Below are 19,484 nucleotides of genomic sequence, written 5' to 3' on the forward strand. Positions count from 1 at the left end.
AGGACCTCTCATTCAAGCAGATAAACAAATACATAAATAAAAAAAGACAACATGAAGACAAGCAGCATTGACAGTGTGTAAATAAAACAAATAAGAAAATTAAGGTTAGTTACATGAATAAATATGGTCCTTTTGAGTTGAAGTCAAAGCTATTGATGTATGAATGCAGGGAACCACTACCTTTGCCATTTTGTGGAAGAGTTTTTAAATAGCGTACTTCTGCCTTCAACAATACATCGCTGGCAAATAGGTAGATGAATGAATATATTTTTGTAAATGGGTAAGATATTTCCAACCAGTTACAATTCCATGTGCCATGGCACAATGATTGAAAATGATACTGGTTAATTAATGTGGACATGAAGACAGTAAACCTCTGCTTATACTTGCATTTTTACTTTCAGTTGTAAATGTGCATATATACCTTCTAAGACATAAAAACGAGTCATTGCCAACCTGCCTGTGTTTTTCCTAAAAAATGTTCTGGTCTCAAGATATGCTATGAATTTATTTAAACATACAATTGCATTTAATCACACTTTATATACGGAATAAACGTAATATCCAGAGATGTAAGTAATTATTTTGTCATTGCAAGTTTCATAAATATTGATTATCCCCCTGCTCATCAGTTTGAAGGGTACGTAAAGGCACCTTGCGTTAATCAAGATTCTAGAATTGTCGGTTTTTAACCGGAAATAGTTTTATGATTCAAAACAAAGTTCATTTGCCCGACGTGAATTGGGAGTGGTGCTGTACAGTTATTTCAATTTAAATACGGAAAACCACGACCATATTTTTAACAATAAAATAAATCTCATGAGATTCGTGTTTCTCCCCATTTCGGTCTTAAAATATTAACAATTACAGATGGTACAACCGGAAATTAGCTATAAATATATAACTTGATCTCATCATTCCGGTTTGTGTCTCCCGAGTCTGAGCGGGTGAGGGCGGGGCCGTTTTTCCCTTGCAGTGTAGCGTGGAGTGATGTAGCACAGAGGATACGGACACAGACGAAATCCGATCAGAAATCTCTCATTACGATAGATTTTTAAAGGTAAAAGGATTGGCAATGCATGCGTACGCTTTAGAAGTACGATGGATTTGCGTTTATTTTAATCTAACCTGAACAACATTGGACTCAACTCGGATACGGACTCGCCTCCATCGTAAACAGCATCCTGTAAAAAAATATTTGGACCATTTTGATTTTTTATCGTCCACTGTTTTCTCAAGGAACCTCAGCATGGCGTGGCCTTGCATCAGCAGGGCGTGCTGCATGGCTCGCTTCTGGAACCAGATGGACAAGGCTGACATCGCGGTGCCTTTGGTGTTCACCAAATACACGGACGCCTCGGAGATGCAGCACGTCCAACTGCAACCTCCATTACGGGCCGGGCTCCCCATAGACACCCAGCCGCATCGCACCCATCGCCGCACCGCCACCGCAGGTCCACGCGCGCCGCCGCGCAGGTGCGTGTCGGAGGAACGGGTGTGCAGCTCGGTTATGAGGGAGGACTTTAAACACTGGCGAGTGCGACCCGAACCCAGCTGCAAACCCAAGAACGAGTACCACGGCCCAGAAATACCGTTCAACAGCGAGACTCAGTACCAGAAAGACTACAAGCCTTGGCCCATTCCGAAAAGGTACGACCACCCGTGGATACCTAAACCGCCCGCCACCATCTCCGCGGGCGACGACCGGCCACTGGACCGCTCCAAACACGGGAAACAGCATCTGGCGGACGCCGAAAGCGGCGTGGAGAAGAGCGCCATTGCTGACAAAGTGCAAGAGAAAGACCTCATCCAGGGCCACGAAAGGAAAAAACGGTCGAGCAAAAAGGCAGAAGGGGAGAAGAAAGTCAAGGTGGAAAGGGAAGGACGGGCGGCAGTGGATGCCGTCAACAGGCAAATTAAACAGGAGATTGCAGCCGGCAGCTCTTACAAGTGAGTAGAAACACGCATGTGGTTTACCTGTGCAGTGAACCCCCGTCACCTGCTGAGACCTGAATTCAGTTCATTTTATTTTTTTTCTTATTTCTCGCCTCCTTGGAGCTGAATCAACAACTCGCAATTTCATAACAATATTTTTACTTAAGGATTTACAGCATGTCTACTTTAATGATTAGCAGTGTTAAAAAAGTAGTATCATTAAAAATGTATCTCTTTTCATAACATTTGTGTTTTGCTGCAGTCTTTTTTCCGCCAGAAAGAAAGAAAAGTTCTTTTGATCCCATCTAAACAGTAGATATCATTGGAAAGGCCAAGATGTCCTGTGCTTAGCACATTGGGGCTTCGTAGGGTAGCTCAAATGAGTCAAGAGCTACCTACCAAAATTAATACAACTTTATTTGTAGAGCACATTAAAAACCATTAAAGCGGCATACAAAATGCGAACATCAAATAAAAATAATATTTATTCTTTTCACTAGGAAGAGAGATTATATTTGTATTGTATACCCGTTTTGTATGTGTTGCTGAGCATGTGTTAAAGTTGCAGGTGTTTTAATGTTTGTGATTGCTTAATAACCTGGCTTGTTTACATTTATTCTCATTTCTATTCTATTTCATTTGACACAATCACTCTTATTATGATTATAGTTATAGTAATTGTGAATATTGCACCTTGGTGTTTTACGATAGACTTGAACTGGAAGTGACAAATAGACAGCTTGAAGCAAGCACACTCGGATTCTTATTTTTAGATCAGTCAAGAGAGAGAGTAAAACAGTCCCAGGGATTACCTTAAAAGTGTGTTTTAATCATTTTATTGTGTCTTTAGGGCGTGAGATGGGTGCATAACATACACAACTAGGGTAATCTGTATTATGTAATCGTCACAGCCATGATAAAGGATGATGAAGCATCAAGTCACGCATGTCGGTCACTGTGCATTGTTGTACAAAGTTCTTGCAATTCACTTTTTAAAATCAAATGCTAAGTCTTTTTGTTTTTGTTGTCTGGTGTGGAAGAGGGAAAATATTGTTTTTTCCCCCCAGATCTTAGTGAAATTGAAACGACACATATGGCTATTTTATATGAAGTCAAAGTTATGACTCAGTTGCCATAGGAAGAATCACCGCTGATGATGTGGTCTGATGCCATGTGAGATTAGTGTGTCTTGGGATTCAGCTGGTTGGTGCCCCGCTGCCGCGCGTGTGTGTGTGTGTGTGTGTGTGTGTGTGTGTTGTGGAGCAGTTTGCAGCCCAGGGCAGTGTCCCCCTCTACATGGCACGGCACAAGCCCACCCGAACTTCTGTCTTTCGCTGCCAGTGGAGTCTTTAAACAGGTCAACTGTGGGTTAACATAATGGATGGTGGGCACAAATCACACAGCACATGCTTAAATGGCATCAGTGCTCATTTGGAATACGTTTGAAAAACAGTTCCATCAGTCACTAAATTCTGTCAACTTGAAACATTAACACTCCAGCTGCACTGTGCTATATGGCGTATAGTTTGTATCTACAAGTAAAATAAACTGGGGGAAAAAACGGCAATTAGGATAAAGCTACAAACATTGTAATTTGTGATCTACATCTCATTTAACCAAAACGCTATTCAGCCATGGCAACTCTGATCCTGTTCATTCTCCCACACCAAATATAGTGCTCATAAACGGATGCAATTTGTTTCAGTAACAGTTCCTCATTTATCACTTGTACATTGCCTATCCGGGCTAAGTTATTATTAGCTGACATACGACCTCAGCGATCATCTGCTGTAACATTCTGTGGAAAATGGACCATCTATCCATTTCCTATTTCCCTAGTCCTCATTAGGGTCACACGTCAGCTGGAGCCTACTCGAATTGTTTTCAGGCAAGAGGCAGGTTACAAACTGGGCTGGTCGGCAGTTAACCGCAGAACACATATAGACTACCGTTCACACTCTTGTTTGCTCCGAGTATGCAATGAACCTAAGTCGCGTGTCAGGAAGTGTCGTGATGGCCTGAAAACAGATCATTGTTGGCACTTTATTGCCTATACTGCATCTGTATACTCGCGCGCGTGCACAAATTTAAGAGGTAAACAGTCCATAAGTCAAGAACATTACAAAAGAACAGATTGAGGGGAAATCATGGAGCTGAAAAAAATGGAAAGAAACAGCACCTTGGTACAAGCAAAAACAAAAAGCACATGGTAAAAAAGCTAAACAATGCTGAGTCAAGTGAAGTCAAATTGATCAACAGCAAAATCAACACTCCAATACAAATGCATTCTATTACTTGGATATTTTCTGCTGCTTTGGTAGAGTCATATTTAACCCTTTCAGGGACAACGGTTACTACAGTGGAAAGCTTATCATGTTATTACAGGTTACAGGGTGCATGAAAGGGTTAAGATATGTTTAAATGCCTTATTATGCCTGATATAAGCCATGAGTGAAGAGACGTCAGCTGCCTGAGCCTTTGTTCATGATCTTTTTTTTTTTTCAAACAGACAAAGCCTACTTTGTCATTGTGTTCTCTGCAGTGACCAAAAGGGATCTTTTTTTCTACTTTCACAAAACGAATGTTAGAAAATAGCATATGAAAGTATTTTTTTTTTTTCTCGGTGACAACGAAGCAGAAGCTGCAGGTTCATTGAGTTCAGAGTGACTTGATTTTCCCATTTTGTCGTGAAACATTTTTTATTGCAGGGAACTCTAATCAACTCCTTTCAAAAGAGACTTTCCGAAACGTCTCCAAATCCTCCTCTGCCTGCTGAATGAGTTTGTTAGCAGAATGGAACCCACAGCAGTGAAGTGATTGAATATTGGGGATTTTGAAAATGATCCTCTTAGAGAGCCTGCAAAGCATTGTGTTGTCAGTGAGTCCAGAAATGCAAAAAATATAATCCACTTTAGCAAAAGAAAAATGCACTGGAAACCGTGGGATATCGCTCTTCCCCAGAAACTGCAACTGATTGTCTAAACTGTTCTGACTTTCATGCTCTGTTGTCGTTAAGCTGGATTCACATATAGTTGCCAAATGTAATCCTAAAATTTCCACTGATACTCATTTGTTCCATCAGTACCTTGTCAGATCATACTGAATCTGCTTTATGTAACCAATTTAATCTCATATTACCGCGTGTGACTACAGTTAACTCGTATACATACAATATATACCCCAGAATAGTCGCGTGAACTACGGAGCGAGCCTTCTTTTAAATATGTGAAAGGCAACCGCGAAAAGTGCTCAAAGAGTCACCTGTGTCATATGGTACGTTGCCCAAAGAGGAGCTGCTATCCAACAGGCCGGATGAGAGAGTATTGATTGAAAGCCAGTCTTTATGGCCGCTGATCCAACAATAAAAAGAAGCCACAGAGGTCCTCGGGGTTCATTAATTTCCTGGAATACTCTGGGAGAAGCTTCCAGTGCTTTATCAGCGCAGAGCACACTCACAATATTTAACTTAAGTCTGAAATAAATTTGGTGGGATTTTAACGCTGTCAAAGGTTCAGATCTCGGCTTCGGCTCGGTCGTGTGGAATCTACATGGTCTCCCTGTGCTTGCAAGGGTCCAGGTACTCTGGCTTCATCTCACATTCCAAAAAAACATTTATACTCTAATTGTCTATAGATACCACAAGATGGTCTTAAAGCACAACACGAAGCTCAATAACTCACTTTAACATCGTTCCTAGGCACCAAGATGCCACAAGATGGCAGCAGAGCACAACATGAAGCTTCTCAGCTCACTCCAAGGTAGTTGGTTGGCGCAAGGTGCCACAAAATGGCGCCAAAGCAATATTGTTATATGAGACAGGGCATTGGCATGACCACAAAACCAGCAAATAGGTGAGTTTTGGGGGGTCACTGATTGTGCTTTGTGATTGACTGACAACCAGCCTAGGCTGTAACCCACCTCTTGCCAAAAGGGGAGTGTGTGACAACAGACTGGTAGTATGTGAATAGATTAAATCAAATCTTGGACTGATTTGTCACGCTCATATTCCGAAACAACAAATATATGATTTGCTTACTTTGCTTGCACATGTATTGTGAAGATGTATATTCACCAATAACATGGCATAGCTATATGAGTCTTCCAAGTGTAGCAGCCCATATTGTGACACATTCTGTGTGCTGTGTCCTGGCGCATTTCCACTTCTGTCAGCGCCAGTGATTGGTTGCAGCGTAGAACTCTTTCTTACGCACATAAACCACCACAGCGGGTTAGCGGAAATATCGCTATGACAAGAATAGCTTGTGTTGCAATGATACATGCATACCAAAAAACTGTTACAGTGCTTTTGCCAAAAACCGTTAGACCATTTATGTTTGCTGTATTAGTATATAAAGTATCTTCAACATTTCTCAAGCACATATGGACCTCGGGGACACAGGAATTATTGTTCTACTGTCCATGAATAGCATCTACAGTACGTTACCGTCATGTACAGGCTGGAGTACCACACTGTGAACTCTTGACACTTGGACAATCGACACCCTGTGGTGTCATGTAAGTGTTTTATACCATCGTCCTTGGATGTCATTGTATAATCGGTCTTTGCGCTGTAGCCTCTTGGTCCATCCTGGCCCTGAAAGCGAGCCTAAGTCCTGTTATGTAATCACTCTCTGTGTGTGATTTCCATCTCTCCAGTGCACTGATGGTGTGTACCGGCAGTTCTCTTTTCTATGGGTAATGCCCCAGTCATCAGCCTTTGTGCTATGAACAATTTACTTTTCACATTGTGACATTTCACCCTGTGGGTTATTTTATAAATGCGAAAACACATTTCTGCCAGAGTAGTCATTAAAATGTAAATGTGTGCAAACTAACCAACTGGAAGAGGAATTCAAAACGATCACCTTATATTTTAACGTAATTATGTAAATGCCGCTGTCATGCTACATGAAAAGCTTTTGTCAACAACTGGCCTATTTTTGATGACCCAAAAGCAAGACTTGCATTTGTAACCTCATAAATAACGGCGGGCATCCAAAATGTCTTGATGCCATTTTTTTCATCTTGAATTTTAACATAGCATTGATTGTTCATAAATGTGTTGTAAAATATGCAGTAGCTATTTAGATTAGATGTTCAGGCATTGATAATTTTCGACGTGGCCATTAAGGATCCAAAAATGTTCATATCTGCAATTGTCTCTTGGTGGGCGATTGTTCCCAATGCAACCTTATTATAGCATTCAGCTTTTAACCTGTGAGAAATTTATTCTTATCTATAAATAGAATGCATCTCACAGTCTCCTTAGTTTATATTGACTTTGTTCTCTTCGTAAATAGAGTAGTTTTTTTTTTTAATGGAGGCAGAAGGACGGTGGCCAAGTATTGACTCCATCTCTCTATGCTTGAAGCTGCTGCGTAATGTAACACTTTACTTTATTTATACTGTGAGCAAGGACATTTAAATGTGCCTCATGATTGTTTACAGTGCGCGTTCATGACTCTGCCAGAGCCAAAGGGGAAGACTGATATTTGTCATCGGATTAGACTGAAGCAGAGTTGTGTTGTAATTGCCGACCGAACCACTCTACTCTAATGTCCCGCAGAATAATTTTTGTTGTTTTCAGTGAAGACACAAAGAGGAAACGCTGTCTCAATATTGGGCTTTCATCAAATAGTAGACTTAAAGTAAATTTATAGCGGTGTGCACATGTCATCGACATTGTTGGACTCAAAGCACTCAATGAACATATAGCAAAATCAAAGTAATGAATACAAAAAGGTTCAATATTTATTTCATCAGGCATGGACGGATGGCAAATGACACCCCCTCGCTAGATTGGAACACCCAGCTTGGTGCAGAACTGTCAGCCAAATTCCCAAACAGGCGCACTGAGGCATATTACTGCAAATAAATAAAAATACAACTCTGGATATGCCAGCATTTCTGCATCAAATGGACATGTCTGAATACATAGCCCTCAAAGTCTATCCGTGTTTTGGAAGCTCCGATGACATCTGAAGTTCACCATAAGCTTGGCCAGAAACCAGGGTTCAATGCATTTGTTGTTTTCCAAACTTTGGATTTCAAATGAAGAAAATCTTTTTTAGTATTATTATCTAGTACAAATTATATTTATTTACCAAAACTTGAAAATTGTATGACCAAAAATCTTGTCATGTTGAACCCTTTCATGCATCCTGTAAGCTGATAACATGATAAACTGTCCACTGTAGTAACTGCTGACCCTGAAATGGTTAAAGAAATTCATTGAATCCGTGTGAACATGTTTAAAAATAATTTACAAGAATATGGTTGGTTAGAAAATCACTGTCATTTAAAAAAAATAAAATATGAATGATGACCACTTGGTTTCTCTCCTTGCAGAACCGAATTTAAGGCTTATAGAGATGTGAAGCCTGCACAGATGATCCGGGCCAAGTCCCAGTACTTACCTCCGGATGAGAAGACCAGGCTGGAAACCAGCTATAGTGCAACATTCAAGGGACAAGCCCCGCTACAACCTACTGACAACAAGGCCCAGGAGAGGAGGAGGATACGCAGCTTGTACAGCGAGCCATACTTCGACCCCATTAAACAGGTGCGCACTGATCTGCTGGGTTTTACAGTGTAACTTTAAGGATTGCTTTAAGACATACATGTTTACATTTGCAATTACCCTCAGAAATTGCCTGTGAATGCTGAGCGATTCCATTTAGATGAAAGTACTTCTTTGCGACCATCTTGGACCATCTTTCAGCAATTATAAAGCTTTTTAGCAGGGGTTCACTGTAGTACCACAGCAGAGTCCTCACTGTCTGGCTAACATATGGATTAACATATTTTTCTCCACCAAACTAACTTGGAGAATCATCAGTGTTTGTTGACACACAAGGCCCTATTTTCATGCCCAGCACACGTCTAGTGAAAGTAAGTAACTGTGAATGGGAGCCGTTTTCTTTCTTTGGGCATTTTCACAGATGGTCGCAGTTAGAAATGGGCATTTGCGCCGTTGTGGGAATGAACACACCCGCCTTGATACTCGGCCAATCAAACCGGCTTCCCTCATCCCCTTGGAATTAAGTGGAGGAGAGGCGCGACCCCCATGTCAAAAGTATAATGGACTCACTGGAGTGGGTACAGGAGAACAGTGTGCGCAAAGTATGTTGTTCATAAGGTACTGCAAGATCACCACTTGCGGATGATGAAAAATGGATCAACATTGAGCAGTTAAAGATAGCTTTCAACACCCCCCCATCGTGTGTCTGCTTTAGAAGTGCATCCCCCCCCCCCCCACACACACACACAGGCCAGTTATTCCGCAGTACGGCTGTGCTTTTAAACTATATAATAAACACTATAATAATAATAATAATAATAATAATAATAATAATAATAATGATAATTACAATAATGCATTCACTGAATTGATTTCTACAATGATTCTGATGTCACATATTTAGGAATGAAATACTATCCAAATACGTATCAACGGAGTGCAGAATATATCTGATTGTGCTTCAATAAAATCCATCAAAATCACACTACACCACCTGCGCCACAACTTAGACCTGGTTTCACTTTTTCCAATGTCCGTTCTTCTTTCTGTCATGAAGTAGTCAAGTGAAACGCCCTTGGTCTGCCAAACTGGAAAATTGTCTCAGCATTCACACAATGAGTGTTAAGATTGCTTGCTCTTTCTGTTCCACAGTTACAGATCTGAAAAAAAAATACATGAACTCGGGCATTTCCACTCATGTCCGCTATCCGACATCCTCAGGTGGACAGGTCTACTGTCCCTCGCACTAAAGCCAAAAAGCCCGGGGCTGTCGCATCGAGCCAGGGCAAGCCAGTGAAGAAAGCCAAAGATAAGCAGAGCGCGGCACTGAGGGGTTCCAGGAAGATGACCTCGGAGAACCAACCCGTGAGCCGGCCAGCGTTGGGCGACAAGGAGAAAAGTAAAGAGCTGAACAACAAACTGGCTGAAGCGAAAGAGTAAAAACCATTTAGCACCTTTCATATCCTATGTTTTCGGGGGAAAGTAAACACAGAGGCTGCAAAACTGTTTTTTAATTTTCTGTTGCCATCCTTTGTTTTGCTTCTGCTTTGCTCCCATCCACTTCCCCTCCTTCTCTTTTTGTACTCTTGTACAATAATAGAATAAGGTGACATGTCATCAGTCCATTGTCTAATTTCGATCGTTGCAGTCACAAGCGGGCATGAGTGAGTTTTTTTTTCTTCCTCTTCTACTCGACGCCACCCCCACTCTGCTCGCCTCCATCTCTTGGTTGCTATGGCGACAGGCTGCCTGGCTACCCGATGCAACGGATAAAGCTTGCATGAGGCCGACCGCAAGCGCTTCTGGTGTCTGGCTTGATTGACTGAGCGTATCGTTCTCCTGACTTTATCAAAGATAATCAACGGTTGGAAGTATTGAATAGAAATAATGAGAAAAGCTGAAGATCTTTGATAAATGTCATTCCTGGTTAATCAAGTGTCTCTGATCCGCATCTCATTTTTTCTTTTTTGTACCTGCTGTTTCATCTTTGCTGCTGTTTATGCGCTCATGCATTAGGTTTGACTCGATGCATAATAATAATTCTTTGTGACGTTGGAGCCCAGTTATCTCTAAATTCAATGAGAAACTTAGTCGTTTGTATCCTTAGGAGCATTTACCTCATTCTTACTCACATGCCTATTTTAGATGAGCTTATTTCAATACTATTTTTTTAGCTACGTTGCTGCTAGCAGACAATCTGGATCACTCTATCTGATTATGCATTAAAAATTATGAATATGCATATTACATTAATATTGTCTCCAAAGGTCCCCAGGGCATTTAAAATTTAAATAGCATCCTCATTGGTTCTGTGCGGGGAGAGTTTAGTGGGGCTAAAATAATTGTGTTGACTGTTTGGGGGTCACATAAAACATCGAGCTTTTAGTGCCAGCCGTCCAAAGTCAGCGTAGCAATGCGGTCATTAAAAGCAAGACTGATCCCTGTAAAATTACACAATCATTATACACAATCAGGCCATCATGAGCGGAACCAATGAGTTTAGAAAGCCACGCTTGTGATCGTAAAATTATAATGTTAATTACTGTATATTAATTTGATGCGGCACGGTTGGTCGACTGGCTACCATGTCTGCCTCACAGTACAGAGGTGCAAGATTCAATTCTGGCCTTCCTGTGTAGGGTTTGCATGTTCTCCGCTGCCGCGTGGGTTTTCTCCGGGTACTCGGGTTTCCTCCCACATTACAAAAACATGCATGGCAGGTTAATGGAACATTCTAAATTGTCCCTTAATATAATTGTGAGTACAAATGTGTTTTTGTCTATGTGTGCCCTGCGCTTGGCTGGCAACGGGTTTGGGGTGTACCCCACCTACTTCCCAAGGACAGCTGGGATAGGCTCCAGCACCCTTGTGAGGATATGCTGATTCGAAAAATGGGTGAATGAATGGATGGATACATTTTATTTTGTCTGGTTAGCTTTTATAATATTGGCATCATTATTTTCAATTCATCGTTGCTCACGTTTGTCTTGTTAGAATTCCATTTTTATGCAAGTATGTTGATTTCAAAGCTCATTTATTAATGTCCGGGAAGTTAAATATGGTGGTATCCGAGTATATTGTGTGTAAAAGAGATATGTAGTGAAATATAACAGATCCCAAAATGTAAAGCCTTGACTTTTTCTTTATTTGTATTTATTTGTTTATTTATATATTTTAATTGTGGTTTAAAGAATTTTCTTTACGTCATGTGTTGGATGTAGAAGGCGACCTAAGTAAGCTGGTTTGTAATAATGTAATTGTAATCACTATTGTATGCACTTAACCAATGTTAGCGATTGTAGAGTCATCTTTCACAATACACGTGCATAACGTATACAGTGGAACCGCTAATTCGCTAATCCATGCAAGTCTACAAATAATCTGCATAAAATTTTCCAACTCAAATCATGGAAATGAAGAACATTGTTAACGTCATACGACATAAACTACTTTTAATGTTGGGCTGAGGGAACATGTTTGCGTGGACCTGAGAAGCAAGTCTCTTCACATTCCGATGAATGTGACGGACTGCATTATCATTATTATCGTCAACCTGTACTAAGCAGGCAAGGCAGAGGTGTGCGTAATGTTGTCTCTACTTTTGGGAACTGAACATTTAGTTATCAGTTCTATGTTTGTCATCACATTGTTTCCTCGCTTTACCACCTCTGGTACCCTTCTGTGATAATCATCAGTGCTTTCACTGTATAAGTAGACGTATGTACTGTACTTTTTTTTTCGTTTTAAAGTACAAATGCACTGGCATGGGTCGAATCCCTTCGCGTCCCCTTTAAACGCTTTACACACACACACACGCACACACACGCACACTTAACATTCTTTCCTTTATTCGCTGTGCAATCATTACCACCATCTGTCAAAGTTGAACGCATGACCAATAGGGGCTGAAGGCCAACCTCATTTGCATTTTGCAGCCTTTGGGTAGGTGCTGTCACTTTGTCTCATAACACGGAGGAGGAGGGGCCACGTCATGTAAACAGTGCTTGACACGCCACACACCCGGTGCTTTATTTGTGGTTGTTAGCTAAAAAAAAAAAAAAAACGGAAAGAGAGTTTGGGAAAGAAAGTTATGTTTAAACAAAAAAACTAAAAACATTGACTGTGACGTACTTGTGTTTCTGCTTGCTCATATTTAAAGGAATATTACAAATAAACAACCCCCCAAAAAGGCAAAACAAAAGGTGTCTTCTGGATTCTTTTTGTTTCTAGTCAAGCATTAGTGGTTGCAGGCTTCTGTCAGTATTACTCATTTCCCAGTATTTGTCAAACAAAATACGAAAATCCACGTGGAAGAGGATTTTCTTATCCAAGATTGCACCGCATTCTGGCATGACCTCTGGCATTCTTTCTATGATGCATGTTGCCCTCGTGAGAAGAATATATTGTTTTTGCATCATATCTCTCATACTGATGCATCACAATAAATTTGTGGACAACTTAATTTATTTCACTAGTACAATCCAAAAAGTGCCGTATCTATATACAAAGTGATATATGTTGTTATATGTTGTTGTATATTTGTATGTGTTATCATTTTGAAGATTATTGCTTGGACCTTGAAAAAAATGTGCCGATCTCAATAAATGAATATTCCATTAAAAATAAATAAATAATAAGGGTTTTTAATATTGGATAGGAATTGGCCTCCTGAAAAAAAATTCCTGCGTGTACATTATGTGTTTGACATAATGAGTTGCACTTTTTGAATTGAACTATTAAAACAAATCAACTTTTCCACTGTATTCTAATGTATTGAAATGCACCTGTTTATTCCAAGAGATCATGTGGCTTTACAACATGCATGTAAAAGGGTTTTTGGAAATGTATTCCTGAATATGTCATGTCCTTGTTTAGACCTCTGCTTTCTTTAAATTCCAGAAATACAAACCCATTTCCAATTAAGTTGGGACGCTAAACAACAACAAAACAAAAAGAAACAAAAACAAAAAAAAACAACGATTTGCTAATCCTTTTCCACTTATATTCACTTGAAAAACACAACTCTGTATTTATTTTGTAAATGTTCACTTATTCAGAATATGACCATGCAACATGTTCCAAAAAAAGACATTGCCTTTTGACAACACTCAATAAGCGTTTGAGAAATGAAGACTGTTGAAGCTTTGTAGGTGGATTTTGCACTTTATAATGCGTCGCATATTTTTAATGGGAAGCCGGTCTGGACTGCTGGCAGGTCGGTTTAGTCCTCACTCTGTTTTACTACGAAGCCACGCTGTTGCAACAGCTGGGCATAATCTTTCTGAAAATCTGCTTATTTTCATGTCCCTAAAAACGTTGCTGAGATAGCAACATATGTTGCTCCAAAACCTCAATGTACATTTCAGCACAAATCAGAATCAGAATCATCTTTATTGGCCAAGTATGTAGAACACACAAGGAATTTGTCTCCGGTATAACACGCTGCACTAGTATCATCGTAAACAACAAAATCATTGAACCGTTTTAGAGTATACCAGTAGTTTTGTAGTACTGTAGTAAATGGTACCTTCACAGATTCTGGCTTTTGAACGTTTGACTGATAACAATTTGGATGCTCCTTTTCCAGTTCAGCCTGGGGAACACAATAGCCGTGATTTCCCCAAAACAATTTAAAATGTGGACTTGTCAGACCATACTACACCTTTCCACTTTGCGTCAATCCTTCTCAGGTGAGTTCGGGCCCTGAGAAGCTGCCGGTGTTTCCGGGTGTTGCATGGTAGAGTTTTAAATAGCATTTGAAGTATTCCTGAGCCTATCCTTCTTACAATGATACTCGTTTTAAATGCAATGAGCCATGTGGGCTCAAAGGCCACAAGCATTCAGTGTTGGTTTTAGGCAGAGATTTATCTTGAGTCTTTGAAATTTTGATGGGAAATGGTAGATCACGAAATCTATGTATTCCGTGTAATTGTACATTGACAAACACAAATTGCTCACGCAGTTGTTCACATCCTTGCTTGTGAAGAAGTGAGCTTTGTATCCCCAATCATGACACTCGCCTGTTTCCAATTAACCTGTTGACCCATGGAAGGTTCCAAACAGGTGGGTTTTTATGGGTTTTTTTTTTTTTGCACCTGTCCCTGCTTTTTTGAAATGTATTGCAGGCATCAAGGGCGGCCCGGTAGTCCAGTGGTTAGCACGTCGGCTTCACAGTGCAGAGGTACCGGGTTCGATTCCAGCTCCGGCCTCCCTGTGTGGAGTTTGCATGTTCTCCCCGGGCCTGCGTGGGTTTTCTCCGGGTGCTCCGGTTTCCTCCCACATTCCAAAAATATGCATGGCAGGCTGATTGAACACTCTAAATCAGTGGTCACCAACATGGTGCCCGCGGGCACCAGGTAGCCCGTGAAGACCACTTGAGTAGCCCGCCAGTGCCTGGACATTGTGATTTGCTAGTAGAAATTATGATTTAAAAATGCAAACATTGGCAGTACTGTGAGACATTTCGAAAAACGATCAAAGTCTGACAATTTAAATCATCAAGTATTAAAAATAACACATCCTCATATTATTGAAGGTATTTTGGACAAATATGTTATTTCAGACGTGTATCAATTTGGTAGCCCTTCACACAATCGGTACACATGAAGTTGCTCTCACCCTCAAAAATGTTGGTGACACCTGCTCTAAATTGTCCCTAGGTGTGAGTGTGAGTGCGAATGGTTGTTCGTTTCTGTGTGCCCTGCGATTGGCTGGCAACCAATTCAGGGTGTCCCCCGCCTACTGCCCGAAGACAGCTGGGATAGGCTCCAGCACCCCCCGCGACCCTAGTGAGGATCAAGCGGCTCGGAAGATGAATGAATGAATGAATGCAGGCATCAAATTCAAAATGAGAGAATTGTTGCAAAAAATAAAAATAAAAATTAATAATAATAAGTAAAAGAATAAAGAAATACATTTAATCAATTTTAATATTACATATCTTGTTTTGTATTCAATTCAATATAGGTTGAAAAGGATTTTCAAATCACTTTTATCTGCTTTTATTGACATTTTACTTCGGATCCCAACATCATTGGAATTGTGGGTTGTCCAAACCAAATATATATTCGTTTTCACACTGTCGTCATAAGTATTTGGGGGATGTCACGTTAGGATGATGCTATGTCTCTGAGTTCTTATTCGCTAATGAGTGACATTTGTATTCATTTGAAGGGTTGTGCTAAAACAACACCACTACATACAGCTCTGCCAGCCAATCCGAGATATTGGCTGGGTACAGACGCTAAAGCAACACCTGTGGGGCTGTGCGCTACCCAATCCCAGGTAACCCTCAAAAAGTATCACTTAGAAGATGTTGGCCACAGACAAATACCACGCATCCTCATTCATGGCCATTTAGATGTGATTATTTTTTTTCTTATCTTTTTTTTCCGATTTCACAGTAGCACGGTTTTACTTAAATGATGAATCACCTACACAACACCTTAGAATAGAGTTACTGGATAAGTATTTGTCTTCCATATGAACACCCAAGTAGTGGTGTTGGGATCGGGGTGGGGTGCGTGGGGGACTTGCCTGCTGTCACCTCCTGCATGTAAGCTACCTTACATGGAGCCCTTCGAGTTGCAGCCATGCTTAAACCTGCTGGAATGCACCAATTGTTTCATGCAGTCAATTGTAAGTGCATGTGAAATGTTTCATAACCCCCCCCCCCCACCCCGCCCCCCCCCTCACAGACACACACCTTGGGGAGGGGAAGGGCAATACTGTATTGAAGTCACCAGATTTGTGGATTCCAATATTCATGTAATCACATCGCTATGGTTGATATAGAAAGTGAAGACATTCCCGTTCAGGTATGACATCCTGACCATACTTGCAAGGCTAAACATACGCATCTCAAATCATTTACTCTCTCTTGAATAGCGCTCTACATAATTGAAATTTATAAAAACAAAGAATAATGACATAATTAAGTAGAATGTAAAATAAAAAGCTATGTTGTTTTAAGTACCCAACGTGGCAATTTCTTTGTTTTATGTTTAGTTTGACAGTCAACTTCAAATGGGAGTAGCATCAAACTTTTCAAGCCTCCTTTTTATGAATTGTTCACAATTTACCAAACTGTTGCTTCTTGTGAACTGAGATGAATTAAGTTCATTGCCACCATGCAGCTTTTTTATCTCAAGTTAGCGCCCACATGCCAGCTTGTACCTTAAAAAATGAATTCAGGTCATTTGTATCTCAAGGCGCCACCATTTTTTCACGCTTAAGTTTCAAGTCAAAGGCCAGCTCTGAACCCAAGTATGTGGGGTGACCTTAAGTGTTTGAGTGGGTAAATGTTTGCCCAAAGATACTTCATACTTGTCATGAAAACAAAGTTAGCTTCATTCGTTAACTCAAAATTGCAGTGTCTTTGACATGACATGAATACGTACTTGTTTGGTTTTTTGGGGGACATCACTGGAATCTGCATGTCACTAATGTAGGCTAATGCACAAGTCAAGTCCAATCACCCGTCACATTTGTATGAAAAGCGCTTTGTATGTTTTAAGGACGGTAGCCGAGCATGTCTTCTTGTTCGTTAATTGTGTGCACCATTTGTTGTCTCTAAATGTTTCATATCGTGCAAGTCCCAAAGGATGAGAGGACTCGATTTGTTTGTACAATTTCGATTTGTATTACATAGTTTGAGTTGATGCCTTAATTATACTTTCTATATCCACCGAATAGATTGCATAGGCACAGGAGTTGATCGTTGCCATGAGCTTGTCACATGGTTGGAATGTGTTCTCAAAGCATGCCTTAACTGTTTTTTTTTGTTGGACCTGCAATTGAAAATTTTATCCAGAATATTTGCAGAGTGCTATCTTGCACCCTCAACAAGGGTAAGTACAAATAGGCTTGGAGAGAGGTCATTTGGGGAAGGTTATGTTAGTGGTTGGCCCATTAATTCCTTCCAGTCTGATGTGAATTTTTTTTTTTTATAGCCTAATTTCCATCATGTTAAAACACCCTGAGACCCTCATTTCACTGGCCCACTTATTAACCTTTGACATCAAAATGCAATACTACCTAATGTTTACTTATCAAAGCTTTTTTACTTCTGCATTCTCCATAAAACTCCACAAAAATCTCCTCAAATGAGCGGTCGCAGGGTGCTCGACTCAGCCAGGCAACTGTTGTTGTTCACCTGAAACAAGTTTTTCAACGTGTCTTTGTTTTCTTTCTCCTTCTTGACACCTTAACCATGTTCTGGCCCTAGAGATGCTCAGGACGAGTTTGTCCGACCCGGTCATCATCATACCCAGGGTGCTGCTGGAGGAGAACCTGAATCACTACTGGAAAGAGATGAACACCGACGCAGCAGCGGTGTTGTGCGATTTGCCCTCGATTTGAACCAGACTGAGTAGTATTTTGAAAATCTCACACACACACACGCATGTCTGAAATATTTTTTGAGCTGTTTGGCCCGTGGCATTATTGAAAAGGTGCTGTATAATTTTTTCTTGTTTTATGCATTGTATTTCAAAGCTGTATCGACAATAATACTAGAAAAACACGCCATAAAGTGCTCATATCCCACCTAAAGAAACATGTATACAGTTATAGTGTAAATAAAAGTTCAACACTTGCAGATTGAAGTATTGTTTTGTAATGTATGTTTTGTGGCAAGTCATTTTTAGCCGGAAAAAAAGGGAAATTTTATCATAGTGTTGTTGAAACATGAATGCTTGGAAGCCAGTGGGATCTTCTGTGTTCTCAGACATTTGACAAACTAGGGCATTGTTTTCATAGTGGATGGCTAATAAGTAGATTTGCATAGCGCGACAGAATGAGATGAATCCTTTTGGATTTTTTTATTAAATTCCATGGAGTTGATGAGAATTCACTGAAATATTTGGGAAAGCTAATAACAGTAATATAGACTACATTACACTTTGAGAATAAATATGTAAAAACATTGTTTTGGCATCAATTCGTGTGAAAATCATAATTCATGTACTGTACATACATACTGTACCTGCTGAACGAACGAGACCTATTTTTCAATTGTGTCTGTTTCACTTAATTACATATATATTAAGTGAAACAGACACAATGACATACCTCTTGTTGGCATGGAGAACTTGATGTCACAATCCATGTTGCTCCTCATTACTATGATCTGAGTTCATCACCACAGTTCATACAATGTGCTCTCCGCTTCCTCACAAAGTTGATACAGCGTGTTTGTAAGTTTTCAGAAATTGTTACGATTGTGCAGCAAGTCGCTCTTGATCTGGAGGGACAATGGAGAATGGATATCGGTCTCAGGCACTCTCTTTGGCTCACAAATGATTTAAAATGCAAGGAACTGGGCCAAAAGTGTGTGTGTGTGGGGGGATCGCACAATACACTCCACTCGCTATGTACTCTGTACTGTATCTGTGCGAAAGAGTCGTTATGATTCTCACATAAAAATGATTAATTTTACTTCTTGAAATTAACTACTAAAATAAATAAACCTCTCATGGAATTTTGATTTATTAACCCTTTCATACACATATAATGATCATATTTTTTCTCAAGTGTTTTTATTAGTCTTTATGGCATGAAAAAAAATAATGGTAGTGAATGGCAACACAAATAAGGTTCCATTTTAGTGGTTGACACACAACTCATTATTTTTGTTTGGTCATTATTTTAATGACCAAACTCATTAAAACAAGAGAAAATAACCGTCTACTCGAGTAGTGGGCGACGATTGCCAAATGTCCGTGTGTGCGTGAGTGGGTTTGAGTTAGTGACATATGCACTAGTAATGCTTTTACAATTTGAAACTAAAGCTGTAGCTTCCCCCGGTGGCCAATTTAAGACACGACAATCTGAAATCGAAACATTTCTCCAGGGAATTCCAGTACAGTATATGACGAAATTCAGCTTTTTCGGGCACCGACATAAAGTGATTTCTGTACAGTATATTGTTTAATTATTATAATTTAATTTATCATAATCAGCAATGTCACTGGTGTCTGGAGGGGCCTGAAAAGCATCTCAGGCCGTGACAGCCCAAAGACATTGACTG

The 19,484-nt window shown here is 40.2% G+C and overlaps 2 protein-coding genes across 6 annotated transcripts in view; both read left to right on the top strand.

Moving 5' to 3' along the window:
* The window catches only part of thap12a (THAP domain containing 12a), a 252,958-nt gene that overhangs the window by 207,967 nt on the left and 25,507 nt on the right, over window positions 1–19,484 (top strand). The window lies entirely within an intron of this gene.
* Window positions 1,018–18,060, top strand: map6a (microtubule-associated protein 6a). 5 transcript variants are annotated; one of them, XM_052047905.1, is made up of 5 exons: window positions 1,018–1,950; window positions 8,284–8,497; window positions 9,677–9,891; window positions 15,629–15,739; window positions 17,682–18,060. In XM_052047905.1, exons 1-5 carry the CDS (start codon window positions 1,250–1,252, stop codon window positions 17,827–17,829), a joined length of 1,389 nt encoding a protein of 462 aa, XP_051903865.1. In that variant the 5' UTR covers window positions 1,018–1,249; the 3' UTR covers window positions 17,830–18,060. The 5 variants fall into 5 exon arrangements, with proteins under 5 accessions (XP_051903865.1, XP_051903867.1, XP_051903866.1 ...); XM_052047907.1 differs by lacking the exon at window positions 17,682–18,060 and adding an exon at window positions 15,859–16,412; XM_052047906.1 differs by lacking the exon at window positions 15,629–15,739 and having other exon boundaries at window positions 1,019–1,950.

Source organism: Hippocampus zosterae, chromosome 16 (assembly GCF_025434085.1).
Source record: "Hippocampus zosterae strain Florida chromosome 16, ASM2543408v3, whole genome shotgun sequence".
Classification (NCBI taxonomy): Eukaryota; Metazoa; Chordata; class Actinopteri; order Syngnathiformes; family Syngnathidae; genus Hippocampus; species Hippocampus zosterae.

Excerpts from the sequence above, each read along its gene's own strand:
- map6a (XM_052047905.1), top strand. The coding sequence starts at position 1,250 with ATGGCGTGGCCTTGCATCAGCAGGGCGTGCTGCATGGCTCGCTTCTGG. Across the intron at positions 9,892-15,628 it reads AAACTGGCTGAAGCGAAAGA|GGTTGTGCTAAAACAACACC; the intron begins GTAAAAACCATT and ends ATTCATTTGAAG. Across the intron at positions 15,740-17,681 it reads TGTGCGCTACCCAATCCCAG|AGATGCTCAGGACGAGTTTG; the intron begins GTAACCCTCAAA and ends TTCTGGCCCTAG.